This window comes from Orbicella faveolata, unplaced genomic scaffold, assembly GCF_042242905.1.
Source record: "Orbicella faveolata isolate gen_17 unplaced genomic scaffold, um_ofav_v1 contig_3, whole genome shotgun sequence".
In the NCBI taxonomy this organism is placed as follows: Eukaryota; Metazoa; Cnidaria; class Anthozoa; order Scleractinia; family Merulinidae; genus Orbicella; species Orbicella faveolata.
The window spans coordinates 3,907,346-3,934,028 of NW_028301558.1; the positions used below are offsets into that span (position 1 = coordinate 3,907,346).

The window sequence follows — 26,683 nt, forward strand, 5'->3', positions numbered from 1 at the left end:
CTAAAATTTTAAATTACTCCCTGCGGTATTGTGACACAATACCGCTTTCCCATGCTGTATGAAAGGAACTTTGTTTGCCTTCCACACTAGAAAAATGCTGTGCACAGGTGTGCAAAAACAATTACGTCTATAATGCATTGCTCATCAGGTCTGTCATTAAGTTTTGAGTCACCTGTAGCCTCGGTCTCCACACCCGTAGCAAACTTGTTACTTTGTGGCTGAATTCTACCAACAACAGGCAATTTCACCCGTAGCATTAAGGGAAAATCAAGCATACTCAGCCATAACAGGTGTTACAAGTTACACCCTTAATGAAACCCTTAAAAAATCAAAGTTCAGTTATGTTAGAAACCCTGCAACTGCTGTAAAAAGGTAAAGCCTGCATATGAGCCAAGTGACCCATCAGGCCAATGCATATCTCTGGTTTCAGTAGCATGAAGTGACTGCGATTATTTCTACTCCCCCCAGAATGGGATGCTAGTCCACCACAGGGTTACCCCCAGCATTGTGCCAGTACCCATTTATACACCTGAGTGGAGAAAGCACAGTGAGAGTAAAGTGTCTTGTCCAACAACAAAACACAATGTCCCCAGCCAGGGCCTGAACCTGGACTGCTTGATCCGGAGGCGAGCACACTAACCATGCAACTGATATACGTGTACTACTGATACCAAATATGTTTATGTGGTCACATCTACATTAACACTAACTTTTAATCTCAAACAATGCATCTTTCTATGACACAGTACTTCTAGCCAAAACAAAACAAGAAAAAGCAAAATATATGGAATGATGTTATTATGTTACCATACATGTACATAATAATATCTTTGCTTTTCATAGGTCAGGGAGTTGTCTAAAAATTTTTATTTGCTATAATTCTTAATATTTCATCTAATACACATAAGTGAGATAAGATACATGTACCCTTGACTATCAGGAAATGCTCATAATTCTCTTTTGCATTTATAAATTTCAGAAATAACAAATATTTTACAAGTGAACAGGAAATATGACAAGTACATGCACCAAGATTTATTGATGATTCCTGTCTTATCCTGCATCGGCTCTGAATTATTAAAAACACTGTAACAGCTACTCTCTCTATTATTTCAGGCAGAATGATGCACAGGGCAATCATGCAAATTTACAACATGCAAAAAACACAAGTATCGAAAAAAAAAATTCTTGGTAGACTTGATCGTGTCATGCCCTGTCAAATCTTCAGAGTTGACATTCCTGTTGCCCAATCAGAGAATGATAGAAGCACTTTCCAGTACCTGTATGCTGTAGACGCAAATATTGTACACAAAGATTTCACTGTTTTCTGACAGATTGCAGGGTAAAGCAATAAAAAATGTTTCTCCTGTGTGATACATACTGTAGAACAGTGAACCATACACTTTTATTATCAAATGTCTTGCATAACAGTTCCTTCTATTCTATTTCTTCTTAAACTGGAAGATATCTTTTTAATTCTCTGATCAAGCCATGCTTGTAAATATGTAATTTACACTCGAAAAATATCTTATGTTTAAAATTATCATAAAATTTAGTTAATATCTTTTATGTTTTGAACGTGACTAGACACTTAACAAATTCTTAGCAAGGTGTGGAGAGCGAGAATGTTTATTTATAAAATGTTTCTGCTGCACAGTCTTGAACTGGTGTAAGAGTTCCTTGAAGTTTATATTCTGTACATGTTCACGCAGAGGGAAGTCATGTGCACCTTGGTTATTACTGCAAAATAAAATTGTAACCATAAGAAAAACTAATTATCATCGTCGTCGTCATCATTGTCACCAACATCATGATCATCATTGCAGTTATCAGTACTATTATCTACGTAGTTGATGTATATAAAGTATGCAGCACAGGATAACGGTTTCTCTTGGGTTCTGGGTCCAAGAGTGCCCTACCAAAATACTGAGTAAAAAGTCATTAAATAGGCCCTTTGCACGATCCTGTCACATGGTACAAAATCACACATGCTGGTGAGCAAGTTGCACAGTGGGACTTCCAAAACAATGCCACTCGTACCAGTCCACCTGGACCTGCCTTTGTTTAGAAGTCCCACTGCGGAACTTGCTTGCCAGCATCTGTGATTTTGTACCATGTGACCAGATCGTGCAAAGGACCTAGTTCCATAGTTTAGCACCTGATAAAATAGAGACAGGAAAGAAGTGAGCTAGTATTCAAGATAAATTTCTAGTGACTTCATACTATTAAATATAGCACATGTATGTGAAACCAGAGTCATTGAAGTACAATATTATAGGCCACTAATTTCTCAAGAGAATGGACTTGATATGCTATAAATTTATTTTGTTAATCAAACTTGCCATTAAGTTCTTCTTAATTGATGCCATTAAGTAACCATACTGTACTTACAGAGGTCTTAGTGATTTGATTCCAGCAATTTACCTAATGTTACCCTTTGATCAGGAGCTCCTTTTTCCAGCCTGTCAAAGTGCAGTTCCACCTTACTTTCTTGAGAAAAATAATACTATAGGCATCCTGTCACAGAATATCTTACCTGATGTCAGAAGAAAGCACTCTTCCATTTGGTACACAGTCCAATCTGTTTCTTAAAGTTGTAAATGCATCACTTTGTGGAAGAAGCATTAGCAAACCATATAATGACTTCAGAAGGAAATGGTTGTGTTGTGTGTCTAAGAGTTGAAGACGTAAGACTGTAATAAAAAAAGGAGAGTTTCATTAGAAATAAAACTTGCTAACATCTCTAGTGAAAGGTTGGCCTGTGAACAGGCTCCCAGTGAGCCCAAACGAAGCGAGGGAGCCTGTAGACATTCTATTGATGCTGCCGTTCTATGATACCAGCTCCTGGTATCATGATATGATTGGTTAAATCGCTGATTGTTGAAATCTTTGAGATGAATATTTGACAGATCTTTGTAAAATTATACGACTTCAACGGTTCGTTACAATAGTGCATTTGCCGTTCTCTTTTAAGTTCTGGTCTCCCGACCTCTCGTTATTTCACAAGTGATTCTGAAGGGTACTTTATGCTCTGTTACGACGAGGAATTTTAAGTAGAAGCTAGTGGAGTGAAGCCGTTTGGCAGTGCTATAGCAATTTTTTTAGAGGTCAAGGGCATGGTTTCCTGACTTTCTGCTGTTATCTGCTTGTCGCTTTGCAGAGTTTGACACCTCTATCATGTGGTTATAATTTCTTTAGGCTCATTTCAGTATTGCAAAATATGTTTTAAGCTCTCTACGTATTGGCTCTGGAGGGACAAAGTGTTTGAAATATTCTGTGAACATGTTGCTTACTTGCACTCTATATTATGACGCCCAGCCCAGCTATTTGATTAGCTCGATTAGAACTGTTTGCAAGTACCGAAAATGTAGCTTCTTGACAGGTCTAATAACCTCATTGACTGATTTGTTACAGGCTTATCACCAAGGGCAGATAGGCACATCAAAAACAAAGTCTACAGGCTCCCCTGTCCCTGCCCCGATTGCTTTGCTCTCCAAATTCTTGTTTCACACTCGCCAAAAATTTTTTCCATCGTCGCAGGGAGCCTGTTTGCAGGCTAGTGAAAGTTAATTAAAAATTTTATATAATAGAATAAATACCTATAACTTCAACTGAGAGAGAGAAAATAATAATAACAATATTATTGTCATTGGTTTTATATCTTTTATTGCTACCACTCACATGTAAATATAGGAGACTCTATGAGCTGAACCAGTTTATCAATCTGTATAAGAAATTCAACATTGACTTCTAGATGTCCACTGATAAATACACAGTCAAGGATTATCCATTAAAACGTGTTGTGCAGAAATACTAAGAGATTTACACTCCTGAAATCATACAGAATTGTGTACCTAGAATTTTGTCACTGTGACAAGCTCTTCTTGCATTTAACAAAATAAATTAATTTTGAAAACTTGAGACTTTCTTTGCACCCTGCCATGGGACGCTAACTCATTGCAAAATAATAAACTCCCAGCATCTTGTCAGGATTTCCTGGTTTGCACTTCACTTGTATCCATTCTTATTATCCAACTGCAGTGAATACCACCCAAATAAAAGTAGAACTATACAGCGATATTGTACATTATTTTATTTGTACAGTAGAAAACCTGTTTGCAGTACAGGTCAGCGCACGCATGCAAAACTGTCACACTCTCCCTCTTTCATTGATAAACTTATTGACTACAGCAGTTAGATAATAAATATCTTATTACTCATGTTTTGGTGTATAGTACTGCTTTATACTTTTACTTTTTTGTATTTTGACTCGCCCTATGGGCTCGTCAAAATACGGCACAACTTGTAAACATATACTGGGATACTACACGCCAAAACATCCAATAAGATTATATACTCTTGGAGAGGTTGACAGGGATCTTGCCACTGAGAACAACCAGTGTTCAAACCCACACTGCTCGGAGTGAGCAAGAGACAACTACCAGGACACTATGATGTATGCTACACATTACTGTAGTTCAGTAATAACTGGGATACATATCAGATTACCCCTCAGCATTTTAAGTTGTAGACAACATTCTTATGAATATGCAAATCCAAAAGTTGACCTTGATTTTGTGTTTTTCAAGGATACAAGATCATCAGCAGTTCACATGCATGTTGGTAATTCTGTGTCAGTAAACACAGGGACACTGTTGCTACAGGATTGTGACACCAAGACTGGTATAAACAACAGAACAATGAACAGCTCTCCTAATTAAACAAACAAACAAACAAACAAACATCACTGGCTTTATTAAATTGCACAACAAAGTAAAAATTACTCGTAAAATTTGGATATTTTCTAAAGAAACATTACTCTGGAACAAGAGGAAACCAATTGAAACAAAATTAACTGCAATTTTCTTACTGCTGTTGCTAGCTCCCTTAGTTGATCCCTGAGGTCAAACAACTCACTGGATGTGAGTAGAATCATGTTCAAATACCGCACCATAAGTGAGGCAAACTGAAAGTCCTCTTCTTGAAGAAGAATTTCTGACATTGCTCTGTAAATATCCTCTGCATTTAGCAGAAGACAGAGTTGCCTGGAAAAAAGAAAACAGTTTTGTATTAATATGTTACATGTGTATTGTGTTTCAAGACAAACAAAGAAATAATCATGTATACCCAAAAAAACAAAGACCAATTTGCTTGTCATGCCCTGACAAGTGAATGTCACACCATGTCATGAGAAATACACGTCATGTCATGTCATGTGTAGCACATGTCATGTCAAGGTACAAGTCAAATTGTGATAAATACTTGGACATGTCATACAATGCAAACTAAGTACATGACATGTCATGTCATGTCATATGCATATCAGGTCACTTAATGCACAATGTCAAGTACATACATTGTTCCAGTGGCGAATCCAGACCTAAGGGGCAGGGGGAGGGGGGGGGGGGGCAGTTTTTTTTGCTTGCCCTGCAGGCTTTTTTTCCTTCTGCATTTTTTCTTTTTTACCCAAAGATCCACCCCAGATCCACCACTGCACACATGTACATGTATCATATCATTCAAGTCATTTTGAGTCAATTAATTCTTACAGGTATGTTATGGTGACTCACAACTTTCTCCAGAATTTTTCTTCATGTACACTTCATCTTTGATGAATCACTAACAGCAAAATACTGTACAACTCTTTTGCAGTCAATGATATACTTATAATGGGATTAAATAAAATGCCCAATCATTGGTATACAAATTATGGTTGCCATCAGATGGTAACTTGTTCTGTCAAAAAAATCTTATCTTGTTCACTAATGTTTGAGCATTTCTTTCATGCCCTCTTTGTAGTTAGCTGTACGTGTAAACTGAAGAGGAGTTACCAGTACTAAGTACTCATCCATCAAAGAAGAAGGGCCAGTAAAAGCTGGAAAACCATTGTGAGCCACCTCAAGTAATGTTGTGTCATGTTAAGAGCATGTCATATTATTTTGTATCATTTTGTCAAGTCATGTAATGTCATGTTTTAAATGCATGTACATGTCATTTACTGTTATGTCATGTCAAGTACATGACAAGTAAATAAGTACACTAAGTAACTTCATTTTACCAGGGTAGCTCATTCAACAATGAGGCTAGAATCGATAGGGACCCTCAGGGAAAATAGGGGCCCTGAGACATGACATGCAGAGTAAGTGTACAATGTACTGTATACGGACAAATTACATTACCTTAAAATGAATGATCCTCTCTCCTCTAACAGCTTTCTGTCTGTTCTAAACAAGGACATCACATTGTTCATAAACTTATGAAAGTATTTGTTAAGTTGCCTGTGTGGTGCAGATGTCTGCTCTGATGAGGCTGGTGAGCTTGATTCTGACATACTCTGTGAGGGACTGTTTCTTGGTGGCCCAGCTGGGGAGGCTGAGATCTCTGCAAGTGCTTCAAGGACAAGAAGGACCACCTGTAAAAAAATATAAAAAAAACTACAACAGTGAAACTAAACTTTGATATGCAGTGGAGTAGTAATTCTTCACTGGTCAGGAGTAAATTTAAATATTGTGCCATTTATACTTGTATAATTTGCTAGTAGCAGCAGCATTGCATCAATGACCAAAATCATACATTTACCACATAACTTTCCTATCTAACAGACTGGATGAAATTGTCATTAGTCTCCAAAGACAATACTGTGGGCAAGATTATCCAGCAATAATTTTTTCAACAAATACCATTATTATAACTAAAGACAGAAGCGATTATTATTGCCTCTGTCTTTCATTGCCTCATACATACATACATACATACATACATATATTTTTGATGAGGCAGGTCTGCGTCTGGCAACCCAGGGGGCTGGTGTGGACCATTATTGTCTCATCTGTCAGTGTGTGACAACAAACAATTGCTTATTCATTGGTTGTTCACAAACTGTATAGCCAATTATTTATAGTTCACTGAGGTTCAGAAATTCCTCAAAACACCTACAGTAGGATAGATACGAGCTAAGTTTCTCATACACGTAGCAATAGCCTTGTTACAAGTACTTCAGGTTCACCTCATGTATTAAAAAATTGCAAGCAAATACTAATGCAGGTCATTTCTTACCTCATCTGAGGGATCAGACAAAGTCTTTAAGAGTTCTGGAAAAAGTTGCTCAATTTGACCAAATATCTGCCACAAAATTATACAAAATATTATCATGTACATTTATTACAAAATGGTGTATAATGTTATTAATTAATGCAGCTTAAATTTACATCATACACTGATTTGAGTCCCACTTGACAGAAATATCCAATTGCTGTGAAAGCTAGAGATTGCTTTTCAAACATACTTGGGACCATTTTCATTACATCCAGTTCAGACATCACAGTCGTATATCTGAAGACTTCCATCAGCACAACAGCTATACAGTAATGTATCTCAAACGTTGACTCAAACTCAACCTTCATGTACCAGCCACACTGATTTGTTCTTCGGTGGTTGGCATGGCTCATTTATACACAGGTAACAGTGTTTATAATATTATTATTAATTTTATGTCAAGATGTAATGTATTTAGAAAGCTTAATGTAACCTTACATGTACATGTAACTCTTGCAACTGGTGAATGCCACAAACGTTTTAAATAATTTTAATAATCAATATCTGGAGTTTTGTGGGATGATTGTTACAGCAGCTAGATTACTGAACAGGAATGTAAAACTGAGGTACGTGTACAGACTGCAGCAAGCAACTCACCTTATTAGGAGTCTTCATATGAAGAAGTAAAATCCATCGCAAGACAGCTATTCTTGTTTGTATTGACTTGTGTGATAACTGGCAGGTCAGTACGTTCACCACTGGGCCAAGATCTAACTGTGTTCGAGGTTCAACAAAATCGTTATCACAATCCATGGAAATGGAGTCACTGTCCACATCTTTATCATCATCTTCTGTAATCAATCGCATCAAGCTTTGATTGACTGCTTTGACAACTTCTTTGATATATAGATACTGTTAAAGACAGTACAATCTCTTACTCAAGTGATACTTACTCCATTAAATAGAGGATATTACGAGTACATGGCCATGTGGAGTTATGAAATTTCTCTTCTAGTGTTGAAAAAGAATTATTTTATCATGGCCATCTGGAATGCATACATGTACATGCAAAATGCTAGTACATCTGATATCAGCCAACCAAACCTTATTGCAGGTCCTACATTACATTATACATATTTGTCTTTAAAAAAATTACCAACCCCGCCAAGAAATACATGAAATTATACACTCCTCCCAGTACATTCTTGAATGCAAGAATGTCTTTTCAAGATATCTGCACCAAGTGGCTACTGGTAATTTGTGGGTGACTGAAAAGACAAGTTATGGTTTCCAAATTATTTTGCAGAAGGTTTAATGAAATCTTGCTTCTTACCCATTGGTGATTGAAAAAGCCAAGTCATACATGTATAATAAGGTAGATGACCTTCTCAAACTCATTAACAATTCAATCGCATAAAGTTTAAACAAAGGAAACCATGACAATTTCTCGAACTACCCGATTTTTCAAACCAATTTTAGTTTCTCTTGGAGGTTCGAAAAATCGGGATTCCGCTGTATTACATCGTGGAATTATTGACACCACAGTAATAAAAGGATATTTTGCTTGTCTTGTTCATAGGCCATGCAAGGCAATATTGCTTTCAAAATTCCTGCATTGAACGGCAACATTGTCCGTCCTGAAAGTGTGATGAACTCTCTCAACCAGGTGATTGCAGTAAACTGAATCACCTCATCTGAAAGAAAATGAAAAAAGTTGAATTTAGAAATAGATTAACATTAGAGGACGTTGCTATTGGCAAAAAATAATATTATTACTGATAGCCTTTTAGATCATTTATGGTTGGTTACTTTTCTAAGCTCTTATTAATATCATTTCCAAATTATACTGGTATTAATAGTACTTGAGAACTTGATGTTTATTTTCCTGATGGAGAAGCTCGCACATTCTTCTTTCCATCCAAAATGGGTTTTGTTTCTTTACTGATTTCCAAATAACTATATTTTATTCAAACTTATTTACTGATTTATTTGCTGATAAAAGCCATGACCCTTGACAGACCTACAGATACTGAGACCTTCCCCCTTGCAATGTTGTCTTGGCTAAAACAGGAATAGCATGTGTTGGTTTTCAGACCAAACAACCTTGAATGAGGGGATGGGAGGGGGTGAGTTTGATACATTTGTGTGGTTTGTTTAAATGTAGCACACAGTTCAACAGTTTGGTCTAGGGTTGTAGCTGGTACATCAAATAACAAACTCTCTAATTTTGATCTTTAGTCTAACGGACACCTGCTGTTGACAGATACATGTATATGTACATCTGCCATCACGTGTAAGTGTACAGCTTTCCTACATCTAATGAACAACCAGGCTACACCTGTACTTTAATTTGACAGTTAATCACATGTACTTCTGATCACCTTCTGACTGTGAGTGAATAACCAAAATGTTGACCATGTCAGCAAAGTTGACATTTTTAGATTCTCTCTTGATGCCTCTCAAGAACTCACCAAGGACTGCTTCACACCTGCACAATAACAGACATGTGGATTATAATATTGCAACAATCACCTGGCAGTATGGAAATTATATCTTTGTCATATTCCTTTCCCACAGGGAAAGCATTTTCTCTTGTGATCCACAATTCAAAAAAGCATAGATGCCCATGGTTAAAAAGGTCTGTAACAAGAGAATTGTATAATCATGTGACTGTATGTACAGTATATACATTGTACAGTAGCAAACCAGTGGAACAACAGTGGGGGATGCAAACAAAATGTATCAATCATAGAAAACCTTCATGATATAAATTGTACTGTGTAAAAATTGCCTGATGATGACTAGCAGTAAGCAGTCTATATCTCAAGTGACGATAACATGAAACAAATGATGTACTTTTATTAAATCTGAGTTTGTTTCTAGGCACCATCATGCAATCCCAAAATTTTTATTTAAGAGTTCAGTGGAGAAGTTGCCAACAAAAACTGTCAATAACTAAATAATATTTATCAATCACGGACAATAATTACATTTTTCTAATCTCCGCATTGCGATCCTTGAAAATATTGAACAGCCCATCAAGGAATTCTGGAAGGTGTGCAATAAGATCAAGGTCCGGTACAGCATCCAAAACCACCAACTGAAACAAGACAAACTCAAATATCAAAGATTTGAATCAGCTGCTGTTATGATGTACAAATCTTTACATGGGATAAGTTAACCCCTGAGTGTCTGAGTTCTAGATTTGTGTTTCGAAACGACATAGCATCATATCGATTAAGGAACACTGAAAAACAAATTGGAAGCCCTGCACCAATTATTTGAAGAAGAGTTTCTCTCACAGTGGAGCCAGGTTGTGGAACAGCCTATCCAGTGACCTTCGTGCAGCAACATCTTTACATGATTAAAATTTTTAAACTTAACATACGTCACCACAGTTTTGAATGAGTTTTAACACGGCATCCTTGTGAAGCAGCTTTTAGTATGTAGTTTAGGTTAGTTAGTTTAGTTAGGGACAATTAGTTGGTCTTTTATCATTTTTTTATAATCCTTGCTGAAGGATTTACCGAGTATAAATAAAGTTACCACTACTATCACCATTGCAACATACAATAAATGTAAACAAATGTAAAATTCTTTAAAATTTTAATGTTGTTAAATACAATTTAATTTAACAAAGTTAAGAACAAAGAGTAGCTGGTACTTCCGGTCAGCGATATTCATATGGTATTGCAGGCTCAGTACACTTTGCCTTGTATTGGCGTGTTCCAGTGTGGCGGTCCCTGGAACATTTTGGTCGTAGGATTGAGCAGTTTCCTACACATCTTTGGTCTATTCATCAACTTTTTTTCTGCCCCTCCCCCCTCCCCTCCCATCTCAATTATTGTTAACTCAGTGTGACGTGTACCTGGAAGACTACGTGGGGGTTCATGGTTGGGTTGCTGGGATTGCCAGCCATGGAGGAGCATTATACTGTCTAGGAGACTGCTGGTCACAGTGGAGGCCCCTGGATATCCCAGACACCCATCTTCCATACAGCATGATGCAGTTGTTAAACTTTTTTAACTTTACAGAACACACAACTGCAGTTATACTTACCCAAGAGACTAGAAATTGTTTTGCAAAGGGGTTAGCTGTATAAATTCTGTCTCTTAACAGAGGAATAAATGACACCAAGTCAAATGAGGAGCTTTCTGTCACAATATCCTGCAAAGAGAAGGAGATGTGAAATAGTCTTTTTTAAAAAGAAAAACAGTATATTTTGCAGAAATCACATACAGGCAGGTCCTACTGTACAAATCTTCAACTAATCATTCACCGTGCATTGGTGAATTCAATTGATCTACACTGTATCAAAAATCAGACATACATGTACAGTATACAGTTTTATATGTACAAATACATGTTTATGTTCATGAATATATGTACATGTACATAATTATCACAATCATGTCATTATTTGAAGACTTCAAGCACGATGATCAGCCTCAAGTTACCCAGATTAGGACCATTGTTGAGAACTTATCCATTGTAACTAACTGATCTGTAACTTGTTCATTATTTCTTACCTAATGACTTACCTTAATTAACCTATCAAGTAGTTCTGCTCCATTTTTCACATTGGGGTCAGGATCAGCAGCAAGCTAAAAAAAATAATAAATCTCTCAGAAAACATTTCTAATAAATAAATATTTTTATGGTGGCACAGCTGTAAAACACAATAATTGTGGACAAAATATCCTTGGGACGGTGACATAATGCCATGGATTACGTGTATCTGTTTTACAACTGAAGTTTGAAAAAGCACTGCTATCCTTTTAAAAATGCATTGCTTTTGCCCCCTGCCCCAGCCAATACAATGTTGAAACTGATCAGGAGAAACTGCAGACCTGTACATGTAATTATAGTCTTTGACATTGAAGGTGGGATAGGGAGATGGTCTGGGTAAGTGAAGTTTTCATGTTTGACTCTTTATTTGATGTCTGTGAGAAAGCAAAGTGCAACTAATGACCCAAGACTTTAAATTTACCCATGGGCAGAGCAGCTTCATGACCGTACAATGCATATAGGTGCCATTCTGTAGAACTTGCAAAGCAGCCTGAACAAGACTCTGGTGTGTGCAAACAGACATAAGAATCTTCTCTAATGTACATTGTACAAGTATACAGTAGTTGATCTCTTCATGGACTATCCAAGAATTGTTCCCACTGATCAGATGCACTAAACTGCTGATTTTACATGGTACATGTGTTTACCTTGCTCAAGCCATCAAAGACATCATTGAAGAAGGGCAACACAGAGCCTCTTGCTACCTTGGCAATGTTATAAAGGGCTTCACAAGCATAGTACCTCACCCTACTGTCCTGGTCATAGAAGCAAGTCAGTACTGGAGGAATGAGATTCTTCAAATACAGACCAGCATCCTGATAAAGAATTCAATCAAATTCATACATTCATCATTTCTGTGTTATGCAGTTATGATGTTAAGCACACTGCATAGTCAACATTGTCAGCATTTGTGGCTGGGATATTAGAATAGAATATCATATTACTAATACACTGTAGTATTGTATTATATTACTAATACAATGTAGTATTGCTCTATTAAATTTACAGCCGTAGTACTAGTAGTAATATTAATAGTTACATATTAAGTACAGTTAAAACAAATTCATTTTGAAGATTTGATGCTTATGATATGTTTAAATTCATGTATGGTATCTAATGATTTTAGTAATAATATTGTGTCTGAGCTTACCATATTGGTTTAGCCTGGAAGCTCAATTTACTTAAAATAGAACAAACTTGTCTAATGAAATAAACTGTAATGACTAATTTGATGAATAAGTCATAATTAACAAAAGATAAATACAGGAAAGTGAAATTCTACTAGAAAGCCAAAACCTGTGCTACAGTGTAGCACGAAGTTTTGCTATAAATGTCATTCAGTATCCTCACTCAAATGACTATATATACAAACATGTGAACTGGAATAATATGTATTAAAATTCAATATACATGTAATTTAGTAAAAATTCAAATTGATATAATTTGAAAAAAATGAAATAATTTCTCAATTTCACAGATTCAGAGTTCTGCAAATATACATGTACATGTGCACTTTTGCATGATGGACAAGGCTGTGACAACAGCAGGGTTCCGTAATAGGCCTGTTGACCTGAAATATTAGGAAAGCTCCAGAAAATGTTTAAAATTGTCATGTATATTCACAAATAGGCAACTTAATTATAACAGCAAATCCTGAAATCATTAGTAATCAAGAAGTAAAACCAAGCAAACCTGTTACAAAGAAGTAATGATACCTGATCTCAATTAATTATCATAGATTTTTATACCATTTCCTTTTGGTGTTCAGGAATGTGTTGGAATACACGCTGTTTAACCACTTGAAAAACTAGTTCTCGTAATTTTGTTTGGAGATTTTTGTTCTCAAAAAAATTGTCCCATTTGTCGATTCCCCAAAGAAATGGTCAAGGTTTGAGGATGTGAAAGCTGAAAGGTTTGGAATTAGTGCAAACAGCCTAACATGGAAGATCACAAACTTCCATTCACAACAGTTCCATGGGAAAACAAGACTGTACCTTTACAGAAGTTCTGTTTTTTTTCTAGAAATTTTCTACCTATATGACCCCACCTCAAAATTTTAGGAATGAGAAATTTGCTCTGATTTAACATTCATGCAAAGTAAGATAAAATCTGTAAGACAGATTTTCTGAAAACTAAGAAAATGAGAGATCAAAAATAGCTCAAAATCTGTCTTATGTATTTTTTTAAAAAATTTTGGCTCTAAATGCGATTCACCCCTGCAAATCAACTGTGAAAATCTCATCATGGGTTGTACGGTAGGTTTTTGAGCAATCCTCAATCAAAGACTAGCTTTTACAACCTTGGACAAGAATTGAATTGTACACCCCCCTTTATTTACACGCGCTTATGTGACGCCATGTATCGCGTGCAAGAAAACAAGAGTAAATTCAAGCTCTTTTACCGCTTATTTACAATGTATGAGCTTTTTTGTCATATTTTTTTAGCCCTAGGTTTAAACACATGTTTGAACAGCGTTTGAAACTACTGCTACACATACCAAAGTGATTTAATGCCTTTCAAGTGCTGTGGTGGTTTTTGTTTCTTCTTAGGGTTACTTACGTCATTTTTGCACGCATCAATACTGACATCTGGCAGGCAATGGTAGCGCACGCTACTTAGTCTCAGAAAAACTTTAGTAGGCCACCTTAAGTCTCAATCGCAATTTCCAGAACTATTTTTGTAAAGGGAAAAAGACACAGTCCCTTGGGGTGTCTGGAAAACCCGAATAGCGAATAGCGAATAGTCGCGAATAGTGAACAGCAATTAGTCCCGAATAGTAAATAGCAAATAGTACGAATAGTCTCGAATAGTGCGAATAGTGGTGCACAGTCTCGAATAGTGGCAAATAGTGGCAAATAGTGGCACATTAGTGGCAAATCATAGCAAATAGGGAACCCAGTATCTCATACTCAACCTCGCAGCAATGTAAGACAGGATTTTCCCACTAAAAAGCACAGATGCTTATCAGGACAAAAGGTGTTTCTTAACATAATTTCTTCTGTTTTAACTGCTGCAAAAGCATAAATACGTCTTTATTAGGTATCCTTGTGTTCTCTGTCTTGTTAATGTCGGCGATGGGCAGCCCGAGCCTGAGTCCAGAGAAGAAAAGGTAATAAATTCACTGAAATTCTGTGGCTTATCTGGATAATTAATTAACGCAGGATATTAGACCTAAAGCGGTGACTATTGACGACTCTTCGTCACTATTCGCCACCTTTTGCCACTATTCACACTATTCGAGACTATTCGCACTATTCAGGACTATTCGCTATTCGCGACTATTCACTATTCACAATTCAGGTTTTCCAGACACCCCAGCCTTTGAGCTGATATGTTAATTGATGAAAATTGACATCACTGCACCTGTAGAAGTTCAAAACTCACTTATCTGTACATTATTTGTTTTTTAAACCTTGCATGTTATTTATTGACTAATTATTATTGATTGCTACAGCTGTATCACCCACCAGCAGTGATCAAAATAAGTGTTCAAAGGAGCTCTACCTTTCCCAGAGCAATAGCTGTAGCAGCGAGTCCAATAAGGCCTCCCTTTCTTGAGTGATTGTTGTGTGAAACTGCAAATTCCTCAGCAAGCACAGACGTCAGCCGTTTAATTTGTCTCACGTCATTATTGGCCACAAACTCTTTTACCATCCTGATAAAACAGAACACAGAGATCGCTGGGTAAATAGGCGAGTGAACAAGACACATTCGCAGTTTCGAGACGCCAGAAGACTAATGAACCTCACACAACATGTACATGTAAGCTTAACCTTACATGTGGATTCAGGTACAAGTTCAAACGTTTGCTAAAAACCTGTCTCCCTGCAAGAAGGTTACTGCACTAGCATCGTTACAAATTGAGCAAGAATTCTTGTAGTATAATCAAAACAATCGAAGGTGTAATATTTACGGCATATAACAATACGATCGCCAACACACATGTAGTACGAATCATAATGCATGCGCCAACATTTTAACGAAGTGGACCTACCGTTCTATTTCTAGAGCTGCTGTTTTGCGTTTTTCATAAAGTTTGTCGTTCAGTCCACGGACAACATTCTGTGTAAGTGGTGAAAGGTCCTTCTCTGCCATTGTAGCGAGGAATCGGACCACATTTATGCGATTTTTTCACGCTGCGAAATCTCAACACTGGACGCAACTTTCTTGCAGGCGACCATGCAGAGGGAACGCTCGCCCCAGTCCTAGACTATTTTCACTTCATTTAACACACTTGAAAAGTCCACTCCCAAAGCACTCCGGCGTTTCTCGAATTTTCTTTCTGTTTTCCACTCTCTCGTCTTCCTGACACCTATATTTCTTAAGGTTTACAACGTTGGCCTTGGAAAAATTAATATTTTCTTTCCTCTTTTCCAAATGCAGTTTGCGTGACCCAAGGAATAACTCCGCAGGTATTTTCGTACCTCCTGTTGTTACTGAAGGTGAGATGCCCTCAATGGGACTTCCGATCTGTTCATTAACTGCATTTCTTTTTCCTAGAAAATGAAAACAAGCTTGCAGTCTAGATCTCCTCACTTAAATATTTTTGCCACATGCATTTGAGACTAGTGGCTGGACAAATATTTTTGTTCCGGAATTGATGACCAGAATATTGAATTGATGGATGACATCATGGATTAGTACAGGCGGGAAAATAATTGCTAATGCTCTGATGATCCCAGGGGGTAAAACATCCAGCTGCGCCCTTCTAAAGCAAATCAACATTTTTTAAACTAAATTGCATTTTTATTTAAAATTGAAGTGTTTTTACTTTCTAATATAAATTGAGTCAGGTTTATCAGGTTGTTAGTTGTTACATATGTTTTAACTTTTTCTCAAACAACGCAACTTCAGGCTGTTCTTCTGCGCATACCTCGTTATGATCCAATTTAAAATAACCTTCTCGCTGGTCGACTTCAAACGAAATAGCCGACAAAAAGGAGACAAGATTCAAACTTTATGAAAAAATTTAGCCTCAACGCTTGAAAAAAAGCAAAGTAGAAAGCGCACTGATATAGTCCACTCTTCCTTCCCCGCTGTGTATCATGGGGGTTTAACCCAAGCGGGAGAAGAGATAGTCCAGGTGAGTCCGACGGTGAATTCAGAATAATTTGCCTGCACATATTCACAGCGAACCAATAGATTAATAAGAGTGTGGTGTAGACACATGCGCTAGGATTTAAATTGCTCGTTCAAATGACGAATTCATCATGTTCAACTACGATCAACCATGGGACCAAGAACGCCTACATCTATTTTTAATGAGCATGCAATAAGACCACGAATGCCGGAATGGTCCGAAACACCCTTAAAAAAATAACCCTATCCACACACGACTAACCCAAAAAACACTGAATTTACAAGCAGTTACCTGCGTAGTTCGAACCTAAAATGTTTGTCATTTCAGAGAGTGTGGAACTCTAGCAAGTCAGTATAGCCTTTTCCAGGCGTTCAGTTAGTTGAAGCGCAACGCAAACAACGGCGAGAGAAAAAATAGGGCAGAAGCGCGGCCCACCAAGCCACTCTCTCTCCTTTTTTTCGCTCGCCGTTTTTCGCGCTGCGCCGAAGTAAGTGAAAGCCTGAAAGAGGCAAAAGTAAGTACAACTATTTTTTCATCATGAATTACGTCCAGATAGCGGATAACAAATTACTGTTTTGGTTGTTAGCTTTTAGCAGGTTAAGCTTTTTGAAAGTTTCTGCTTGTAATTAATAGCTAGAGATGGCCACAAGGCGCTCGCGCTTCTAAACATTCTGCCATAGATATACATGGTCTTCCCCTGATTTGAGGGGAGAAATAGCGGCGTTCTGAGTATGCGCAAGCACGTTATCCCGGACTCTCTCCTCTCCTGCCTGGGTTCAGTCCCTATGCGCGGGAATAGGAGAGTTCATGGTCGATCAGGGACTGGCTAGCATTGATCATGTTCGGCTTTACCTCGTCGTCATCTTCATCGTCGTCGTTGTCATCATCATTGTATAACTTAAAGTCCATTCCTATGCCGGTGATTAATTTCAGTTCTTATAACTTAAAGGGGCTAACTTTTCCTACCCTCTTTAGAAGAGAATCTAGTCAATCACCGTGTAATATCCTTCCCCGGCCCGTTCCGGAATTGTCACTGGGTAACTGTTGGACAGTTACTCCTCGGTATAGACGCTGAGGTAGTTCTCATAATAAACTGTTATCAGAGGTCAACTGTCAACTGCAAAACTATCAAAAGTCAGACTGGATTTTGCGCGCCGTAGCTTTTATTTTTTAGGTGCCTCGATTTTTAATTTATTGCCTTTAAGTTTAAGAAACATTAATTCTGGAGTTTTATTTAGGAAAGCCTTAGACGATTATTACTTGTAATTTCTATTGTATTTTAACGGTTTTTAATATGTATCTTATTTTATATATCTTAATAATTCTTGTTTATTAGTTTTTAATTCTTAGCAGGACCCCGTTGATAACAGTACTTTGTACTGAAGGGTTATCCTGAGGAAATATTCGATTATTACTAATATTACTATTATTATTATTATTATTATTATTATTATTATTATTATTATTATTGTCATTACCATATATGCATTTAGTAGACAATCGGTCCCCAAGTCGGTTGTTCTATTTTTTTCCTGCTATACTGTGCTGGCGAGAACCAACCAGGTCGAGACCGCTGTCCACGGTTGCCAGTGTTGGCTTTCAGTTTGGACTCTATCATGTCGTTGTCCCGTTAAGCTTTCCACATAGTAATCAGCCTTGCTTCATTGTCACGTGATAGAACAGATAGGCATCTGGTTAAGCCTGGTGGTGATTACTGATGATGGATAGCTGTTATCATCTTGTTTTTTCCGGGCCTTTTCCCTGCAAGAGCCTACAAGTGAAATAGGGCCTTTTGGATAGTTGTGTCTCACATTATTAAAGCTGCTTACAGTCGACTTTTCTTCTATATCTCATTATGGAAGGAACTGACGTAATTTTAAACATTTTCTCCTCGCACTCGGCACATCTTCGTCGATGCATGCGCTTTCCAATTCCCTTGAAGTGTTGAAAAATACATCCTGGCCAACTTCCTCAGCCAGTCAAAGCAGTAGCAAGATCAGTATATCTTTAAACTGATTCCGCAACAACAAATTAAATAACAAGGGTCCAAGAGGAAGTAAAAGTAATATGTCCGCGGATTGAAAAAGAACACGTTTATATAAAGTTTCACTGGAGCTTAATATACTGATCTATACTTTATAGCCTGCCTGGTAAGGCACAGGAAATTATCATGATCAGTGTCAGTTGTCAGCTGGCAGTGCGTGTCAGGAAGGGTGTATCCCTGTTTTCCTTCAGGCGCTTATTTTTATTCGTGCAGCATGCAATACGGTACGGTATTGGACCGGGTAAAGTTTCTACAATTCTTTGTCACCGTTATGTACGTTGTAACCTGTGTAATAAATCTCTCATTACCCAAACTTACCTGGGTACCTACTCTGTCGATCGGCCACAAGGCTATTAGGTCTCGTTGACTCTGTCTTGACCGTGCGGATCGAAGGGGCCAATATTCATCTGGCACAGCCCTAGCTATATTTAACATTGATTGACGGTAAATCAAGGCCCACCTTGCCGCCAACGTGAAGGTTTGGAGCGCTGCATTCTTAAGAAATGCTAAAAGGAAAATAGACTGTTGCAAAACAATGGCTGTTTTTGCATTTTGCAGCCAGAATACGATCTTATCAACAGTTCAATAACGTTACAAACACAAATCAACAGCCGCTCTTGTAAGATCAAGACCTTTTAAGTGTTTTTAAAATGCTGATGTAAACGCACTTTGGACCCGGTCATAGCACATCCACGTGTGCCGGCTGACTCATAGGTACGCCATAATTATCGGGCAATGGAATCATAATAAATGAGACACAACGTAATTTATGCAAGACAAGCCATTTGGCATTTATCATTAGCCGTTTGGCTACATCAATTAACACCCTAGAAGCTTATGATTCGTTAGTCACGCTTAACTGAGGGCAAAGCTTGCTAATCGTGAATTGTATTTCGTTGAGCCTAATAAGTAGTTGTCAATTCACTCCGGTGGATGCTTGTGTTAATGGACAATAACTTCAATAAATAACCGATATATATAGATACTTTTGTGTTTGTGAACCTATTGACAAGGTTATCTAAGTGAAACATGATACACAACACACGCGGGGGAGCTTTTGAAGTCACGCAAACGACATGGGCCAATATAATATCCGGACTGAATTTTTAATAAGGTACCCTACGCGGAGAATAATTTGTAGAAACAGTACCTGATTTTAAACGGATTGTCTTTGGAAATTGAGTAAAGAAATGGCCGATTGCCCAGCCATGCAGATAGATGAAGAGAGTGCCGCGGTGCCCATGGCAAATTGGGAAGCGGAGGCCATTCATGATTACGGGAAAACCTATGCGCGCAAATATTCTGACTTCAGAGACGATCAAGCGACGGTTTGGACGAGCATGTACGAGAAAAACCTTGGAAGAAAGGTCAGTCGCTTACCGCCGTGGGAAGTCTCTCAAACTGGTCGAAAAGACAGCTCTGAAAAACACTTTGGTGATCCAAACAAGAAGGACTTTGCATCCGTTCACTTGGAAAGGGCTGCCGATGCGGGTGCGCTTAGCCACAAGAAGCATTTTGACACGGCAGAGCACCGGCGAGCAAAGAGGAAGGTTAAGAAAACGCGAAGCGGCGGCTCCGATTCAAGCAAAGAAGGGGATGCAGCGAGCAAAGGAAAGAGCGACAACGAGAGGAAATCATCGCTTTCCGAACAAGATGGGGAACAAACGACTGCGAAGAGTGAATAAACTTGAGACTTGAACTTATAATACAAGTAGCACTGCTCAGCAATTTTCTTCTCTCTTCAAACACGGAAATCGAGGTACTCCTAGTCAACTGATCTGACATAAGTATTACATCTTGTTCACCAAGCGTAATGAACTAAACATAAGTTTTTAATCCAGTCATAAATGCTGTTTGAAAGTTGGGAAATTCGTTGAGCCGGTGTTTTAATATGAAGGCGACTTCGCGGGATATTAAAATCCGTTTGAAATATTTGGCTGATAAAAATTAAGAATGCGCGCAGTTGTGATTTTATTCACTCTTTTCGATAGCTTTGTAAATACAAATTTTTACCAGTCCAGCAAGACTGAAATATTTGACTTTGCTTTACGAAAAGTGTGGACACTCTCAGTACATTAAATTATGACAGTATCATGAAATTGAGCGCGTTGAAAACACGTGAAACAGACAATGTCGATCTCACCGAAGACAAAGGCTCCCCATTACACTAAGTAAACACCTGTATATTTCGCTTATTTGTGTCAAGTAACGTAGTGTTAAAAGCACTTTCTTAAAGTGCCTTCAACAGTAGACATTTTCGTCAATATTTTAAAAGCGTGACCGCGGCGCGGTCTGTTCTTGCTCTTCTGAAAAGAATATGATCATTGCGTTGATGTAAAACATAAATTGTTTTTAATGAGATTAATAAATTTTCGCCACACAAGGAAGGAAGTGTCCTAGATTGATAAGAAAGTGTTCTAGTTTCGTACTTTTCTTGTAAAGTGTGATTGTGATCTCGCAAATATTTCGATGGAAGTATTAAAACAACAAGATTTGAATATGCATAATTACCATTAAGTGTTGATGTGAAGTGTACATTGGGAGACAGTCTCTGAACCGCTATTATATTAAGAGTCAAACCAAGTTTCACTCGTATGATAACACAGCCATGAACTTTGACTTCTTCGTGGACACCGCAAATCGATTAATGTGACAAACGTCTATGAAACGTGAGCAGAAGTCAAAACTGAGTGGGACGCAATCTTCAAGCGAGCTTATCTTTGACCATCTTTCCGGTGTGGCAATTGCAAGGCATCAGCCATCATCGATTTCAGGTCAAGTTTGAAATGCATTCTAATACGCGCAAAAACGGGACAGTTTATTGCAATTAGATCATTTTACGGTATATTTGTTAATCTTTTCCCCTCAATTTTTACGATCTCAGGAACTTCTGTGAACATCTGTGATCCGCCTATGACTCAGTTTTATTTATTCTGTATGCAAATTTTAGTGCACACACAGATAAGATAAAGCTCTTAGCAAAAATGCCCATCGAGCCTGTCACTGCAAGTTCAACCAAAGCCAAATATTCTTTAGCATGGACGCGGGCAAATCGGATCAACGAGATGCGGAATCGAAGGCGTTAATTTTAACAGGAAAACGTCTAGATCTAATATTAGTTTTGTTTGTCACGAAAAACAAAGGCTATTGCTAAATGAAATGAAATGAGGAGTAAATCACTCGGTACAAATTAAAGAAACACAAAAGAAGCTTTCGACTGGTAATTTTCTTGAAGGAAATTAGAAACATCACGCCTGTTTTTCAGAGTTATAGAAACAATCGTCAAAGTTGGTGAAAGCTCAAGACAGCTGTGGAAGCACTCGCCTGCGGCTTGTATTTCGGTAATTTTCACATTATTTTCCTATCTTTACAACCCACGCCTAAAACGTAATGATATGGACACACGGAAATTTGTTTTAATGTATTTACAAAACTATATAAATGACAGGTATTTTTGGTAAAAAAAATAAATAAATAAATAAATAAAATAGAATAAAATAATCTGACTAATGCCTACAATATCTGCATCAAAAACCCAGAGGAATTGGCTGAGTACACCTGGCCTCAAATCAGAAACAGAAGGTTTCATTATTGCTGCCCAAGATCCATGCATTAAGACCAACTATTACCGAAACAAGATCCTGAAAGATGGCACCGACCCAGTGTGCAGAATCTGTGGGCGATTTCAAGAAACAGTTGACCACCTTGTCTCCGGATGCCCTGAACTTGCCAAGACAGAGTACATACAAAGACACAATAAAGCTGCAGCATATCTCCACTGGAAAATATGCAAACACTATAACATCAAAGTACAAGATAAACACTACATGCCATGCCAATCCAAACCAACAAAGAGATAAAAGCAAACATACCAGACATAGTGGTGAAAGACAAGAAGGAAAGAACCTGTCTGCTTATCGATATGTCCATCCCCACAGAAAGGAACACCTCCTTGAAAACAATGGAAAAACTCACAAAGTACAAAGATCTTGAGATTGAAATCGAGAAAACGTGGGGAATGAAAACAACAACTGTCCCAGTGATCATTGGAGCTTTCGGGCTTGTCAAGAAGGGAACAGAAAACTACATCGGCAAGATCCCAGGCGATATTAGAATAACAGAGCTACAGAAGACCGTCCTCCTTGGAACTGCTCACATACTTAGGAGGACTCTATCCATCAAGTAATCTTGTCAAGAAGGGAACAGAAAACTACATCGGCAAGATCCCAGGCAATATTAGAATAACAGAGCTACAGAAGACCGTCCTCCTTGGAACTGCTCACATACTTAGGAGGACTCTATCCATCAAGTAATCTTGTCAAGAAGGGAACAGAAAACTACATCGGCAAGATCCCAGGCAATATTAGAATAACAGAGCTACAGAAGACCGTCCTCCTTGGAACTGCTCACATACTTAGGAGGACTCTATCCATCAAGTAATCTTGTCAAGAAGGGAACAGAAAACTACATCGGCAAGATCCCAGGCAATATTAGAATAACAGAGCTACAGAAGACCGTCCTCCTTGGAACTGCTCACATACTTAGGAGGACTCTATCCATCAAGTAATCTTGTCAAGAAGGGAACAGAAAACTACATCGGCAAGATCCCAGGCAATATTAGAATAACAGAGCTACAGAAGACCGTCCTCCTTGGAACTGCTCACATACTTAGGAGGACTCTATCCATCAAGTAATCTTGTCAAGAAGGGAACAGAAAACTACATCGGCAAGATCCCAGGCAATATTAGAATAACAGAGCTACAGAAGACCGTCCTCCTTGGAACTGCTCACATACTTAGGAGGACTCTATCCATCAAGTAATCTTGTCAAGAAGGGAACAGAAAACTACATCGGCAAGATCCCAGGCAATATTAGAATAACAGAGCTACAGAAGACCGTCCTCCTTGGAACTGCTCACATACTTAGGAGGACTCTATCCATCAAGTAATCTTGTCAAGAAGGGAACAGAAAACTACATCGGCAAGATCCCAGGCAATATTAGAATAACAGAGCTACAGAAGACCGTCCTCCTTGGAACTGCTCACATACTTAGGAGGACTCTATCCATCAAGTAATCTTGTCAAGAAGGGAACAGAAAACTACATCGGCAAGATCCCAGGCAATATTAGAATAACAGAGCTACAGAAGACCGTCCTCCTTGGAACTGCTCACATACTTAGGAGGACTCTATCCATCAAGTAATCTTGTCAAGAAGGGAACAGAAAACTACATCGGCAAGATCCCAGGCAATATTAGAATAACAGAGCTACAGAAGACCGTCCTCCTTGGAACTGCTCACATACTTAGGAGGACTCTATCCATCAAGTAATCTTGTCAAGAAGGGAACAGAAAACTACATCGGCAAGATCCCAGGCAATATTAGAATAACAGAGCTACAGAAGACCGTCCTCCTTGGAACTGCTCACATACTTAGGAGGACTCTATCCATCAAGTAATCTTGTCAAGAAGGGAACAGAAAACTACATCGGCAAGATCCCAGGCAATATTAGAATAACAGAGCTACAGAAGACCGTCCTCCTTGGAACTGCTCACATACTTAGGAGGACTCTATCCATCAAGTAATCTTGTCAAGAAGGGAACAGAAAACTACATCGGCAAGATCCCAGGCAATATTAGAATAACAGAGCTACAGAAGACCGTCCTCCTTGGAACTGCTCACATACTTAGGAGGACTCTATCCATCAAGTAATCTTGTCAAGAAGGGAACAGAAAACTACATCGGCAAGATCCCAGGCAATATTAGAATAACAGAGCTACAGAAGACCGTCCTCCTTGGAACTGCTCACATACTTAGGAGGACTCTATCCATCAAGTAATCTTGTCAAGAAGGGAACAGAAAACTACATCGGCAAGATCCCAGGCAATATTAGAATAACAGAGCTACAGAAGACCGTCCTCCTTGGAACTGCTCACATACTTAGGAGGACTCTATCCATCAAGTAATCTTGTCAAGAAGGGAACAGAAAACTACATCGGCAAGATCCCAGGCAATATTAGAATAACAGAGCTACAGATGACCGTCCTCCTTGGAACTGCTCACATACTTAGGAGGACTCTATCCATCAAGTAATCCAGCAGACTTATGACTGCCCTAGGCTCACGGATTGAACTCGGCACCATAAGTTAAAATCGGCAAGACTTTTCCAACAGCGACAGGACTTTTCCAACGTGTTGTATTCAAAGCTCGTCCCAGTCTCATTGCATTGAACAACGAAAAGCGCCTGGGTCGATATTTTCACACATCGTTACCGTCATACTTGTCATACTCGCGCTTACTGGCCTAAGATCATGTCGAAAACGCCACAGTCATGTAGATTCTTTGGGTATTTTTGGTCACAACCCAGTCGTGCGACTCCCGCCGGGGTGCCACTCTCGCAACAGTTAACGACGATGGTACCAACGACTACTCGGAAAGAGTTACACAATGATCTAAAGAAGAAAACAAATAGACCGAGGAATCCGATGGAATACTGCAACGGGAAAGACACAGTACTCGGCCAGGTTAACTGGAGATACTGACAAAAAACACCGAGGTTTGACCTGCATAACTCACTTCAACTGACATCAGAAAACGTCATATTGCCAAACATTGCCGCAGTCAAGGCTTCTCTCTTAGTGTTATCGGAATAATGTTTTTTCCCTTTTTTCGGTGCTATTGTAGATCAAAATGATCGGAGGCGTTTTAAATGTCTTGGACGTTGAAAATAATCTTTATAAGAACCATATTTATGCATGTTGCTATATGTACTTAACACATTAAAACCACGAGCTTTCACGATCTCGTTTGCCTGTTTAAAATAGACACGCAGAATCAGCCGAAGAGGCTTGGACAGTGCCTCAGCCAAGGATTTGTGTTCATCGGCATGCTTTGCCAAATTGTTGTGTTCTTCCAACATACATGTACAAGAAGGCTGTTTCACATTGCTATCATGTTCTCTTTGTGGTGAACAAGAAAGTAGAAATGCCTAGATCTTCCCTCAAGCTGACACTCCTCATGCTGGGTGAGACCAAAATCCTTGATCTGTCCCCCCCTTCCTAATTAGGCCCTAATGTATACGACGAGCATCCCCGACCTTTTCATATGGGGAGTCCCCCCCGTGGGCAACAACAAGTGCACACCTAAAGACGCTTAAGTACAGTTAATCCTCCCACACATGAAATCAAATCAAATCAATCTTTATTTGTACTCATTCTTGCTAAAGAAAAAAAAAATTACAATTTCAATGAAAATATTAAAAGCAAAATTTGAGTACTAGCTGCCTGGAATAACCATAAGGGCTAGCGGAGCCAGGCAGCCAAAACGTTAACATCGAACTGTTAACAGAGTTGCTAGGTGGGTAGAACCAGTTGTACAGTACTATTAATGTATATGCTAATAATCATTTTAAGGCAGTAACCGTTTTCAATCAAGCTACATTATGCATTCTTTCAGAACTCAGTAGCAGGCCAATAGAACGCAATACTCCCGAGGATATATGGAAGAAAAACAAGGAATTTGTACCCTTGCTTGCAATTGTCGCCGTATTACTACGGTTATACAAATTAACTTTAACAGTACTGAACTTCGATTTTAGCGGATCGGAACTGCATTATTTTTCAGTGTCACAAGCCATGACTGCGTCATGCCTCTTTCAAAGTTTCTAATTAAAGTGAGGCTAATTTCCCTAAATGTAAACTGAGGTGACTTGTCAAACGTGCAATTATTCTTCACATCATAACGTCCTTCAAATTTAGCATCTGGTATCTGACTTCGGCTTGCCACTGCATTTAAGTTAAGGATAAGTTCAGCTCATATTGTTCTGTTAAGAGGCCAAGGTTGTCAGTGGGCTTTAGAAGCCACAGGCCCCATATAACTTATTTCTACACAATTGGTAAGGCTTCACTGTCAAAAACAACCACGTTTAAATTTCAGGCCTTTTTTCCGACTCACATCT

At 38.4% G+C, this 26,683-nt stretch overlaps 3 protein-coding genes and 1 long non-coding RNA gene across 4 annotated transcripts; 2 read left to right on the top strand and 2 right to left on the bottom strand.

Annotated features, from left to right (window-relative positions):
* Nucleotides 1–852: 852 nt before the first annotated feature.
* Nucleotides 853–15,816, bottom strand: LOC110051713 (protein VAC14 homolog). The gene is made up of 16 exons (XM_089298706.1): nt 15,599–15,816; nt 15,109–15,259; nt 12,252–12,419; nt 11,577–11,639; nt 11,095–11,202; nt 10,026–10,135; nt 9,417–9,523; nt 8,590–8,729; nt 7,693–7,935; nt 7,057–7,122; nt 6,180–6,412; nt 4,871–5,045; nt 4,595–4,713; nt 3,682–3,761; nt 2,537–2,693; nt 853–1,740 (listed from the first exon to the last, which is right to left on the bottom strand). The coding sequence occupies exons 1-16, from the start codon at nt 15,697–15,699 to the stop codon at nt 1,584–1,586; spliced, it is 2,178 nt and encodes a 725-aa protein (XP_089154832.1). The 5' UTR covers nt 15,700–15,816; the 3' UTR covers nt 853–1,583.
* A 2,003-nt stretch (nt 15,817–17,819) lies between these two features.
* Nucleotides 17,820–19,357, bottom strand: LOC149106105 (uncharacterized). The gene is made up of 2 exons (XR_016210009.1): nt 19,047–19,357; nt 17,820–18,455 (listed from the first exon to the last, which is right to left on the bottom strand). It is a non-coding gene; the product is annotated as an uncharacterized LOC149106105 (long non-coding RNA).
* A 420-nt stretch (nt 19,358–19,777) lies between these two features.
* LOC110051714 (uncharacterized) lies at nt 19,778–21,115 on the top strand. The gene has a single exon (XM_020757775.2). The coding sequence runs from the start codon at nt 19,919–19,921 to the stop codon at nt 20,411–20,413; it is 495 nt and encodes a 164-aa protein (XP_020613434.1). The 5' UTR covers nt 19,778–19,918; the 3' UTR covers nt 20,414–21,115.
* A 198-nt stretch (nt 21,116–21,313) lies between these two features.
* LOC149106106 (uncharacterized) lies at nt 21,314–25,195 on the top strand. Its single transcript, XM_089298152.1, has one exon. The coding sequence runs from the start codon at nt 22,561–22,563 to the stop codon at nt 22,912–22,914; it is 354 nt and encodes a 117-aa protein (XP_089154278.1). The 5' UTR covers nt 21,314–22,560; the 3' UTR covers nt 22,915–25,195.
* The last annotated feature ends 1,488 nt before the right edge of the window (nt 25,196–26,683 follow it).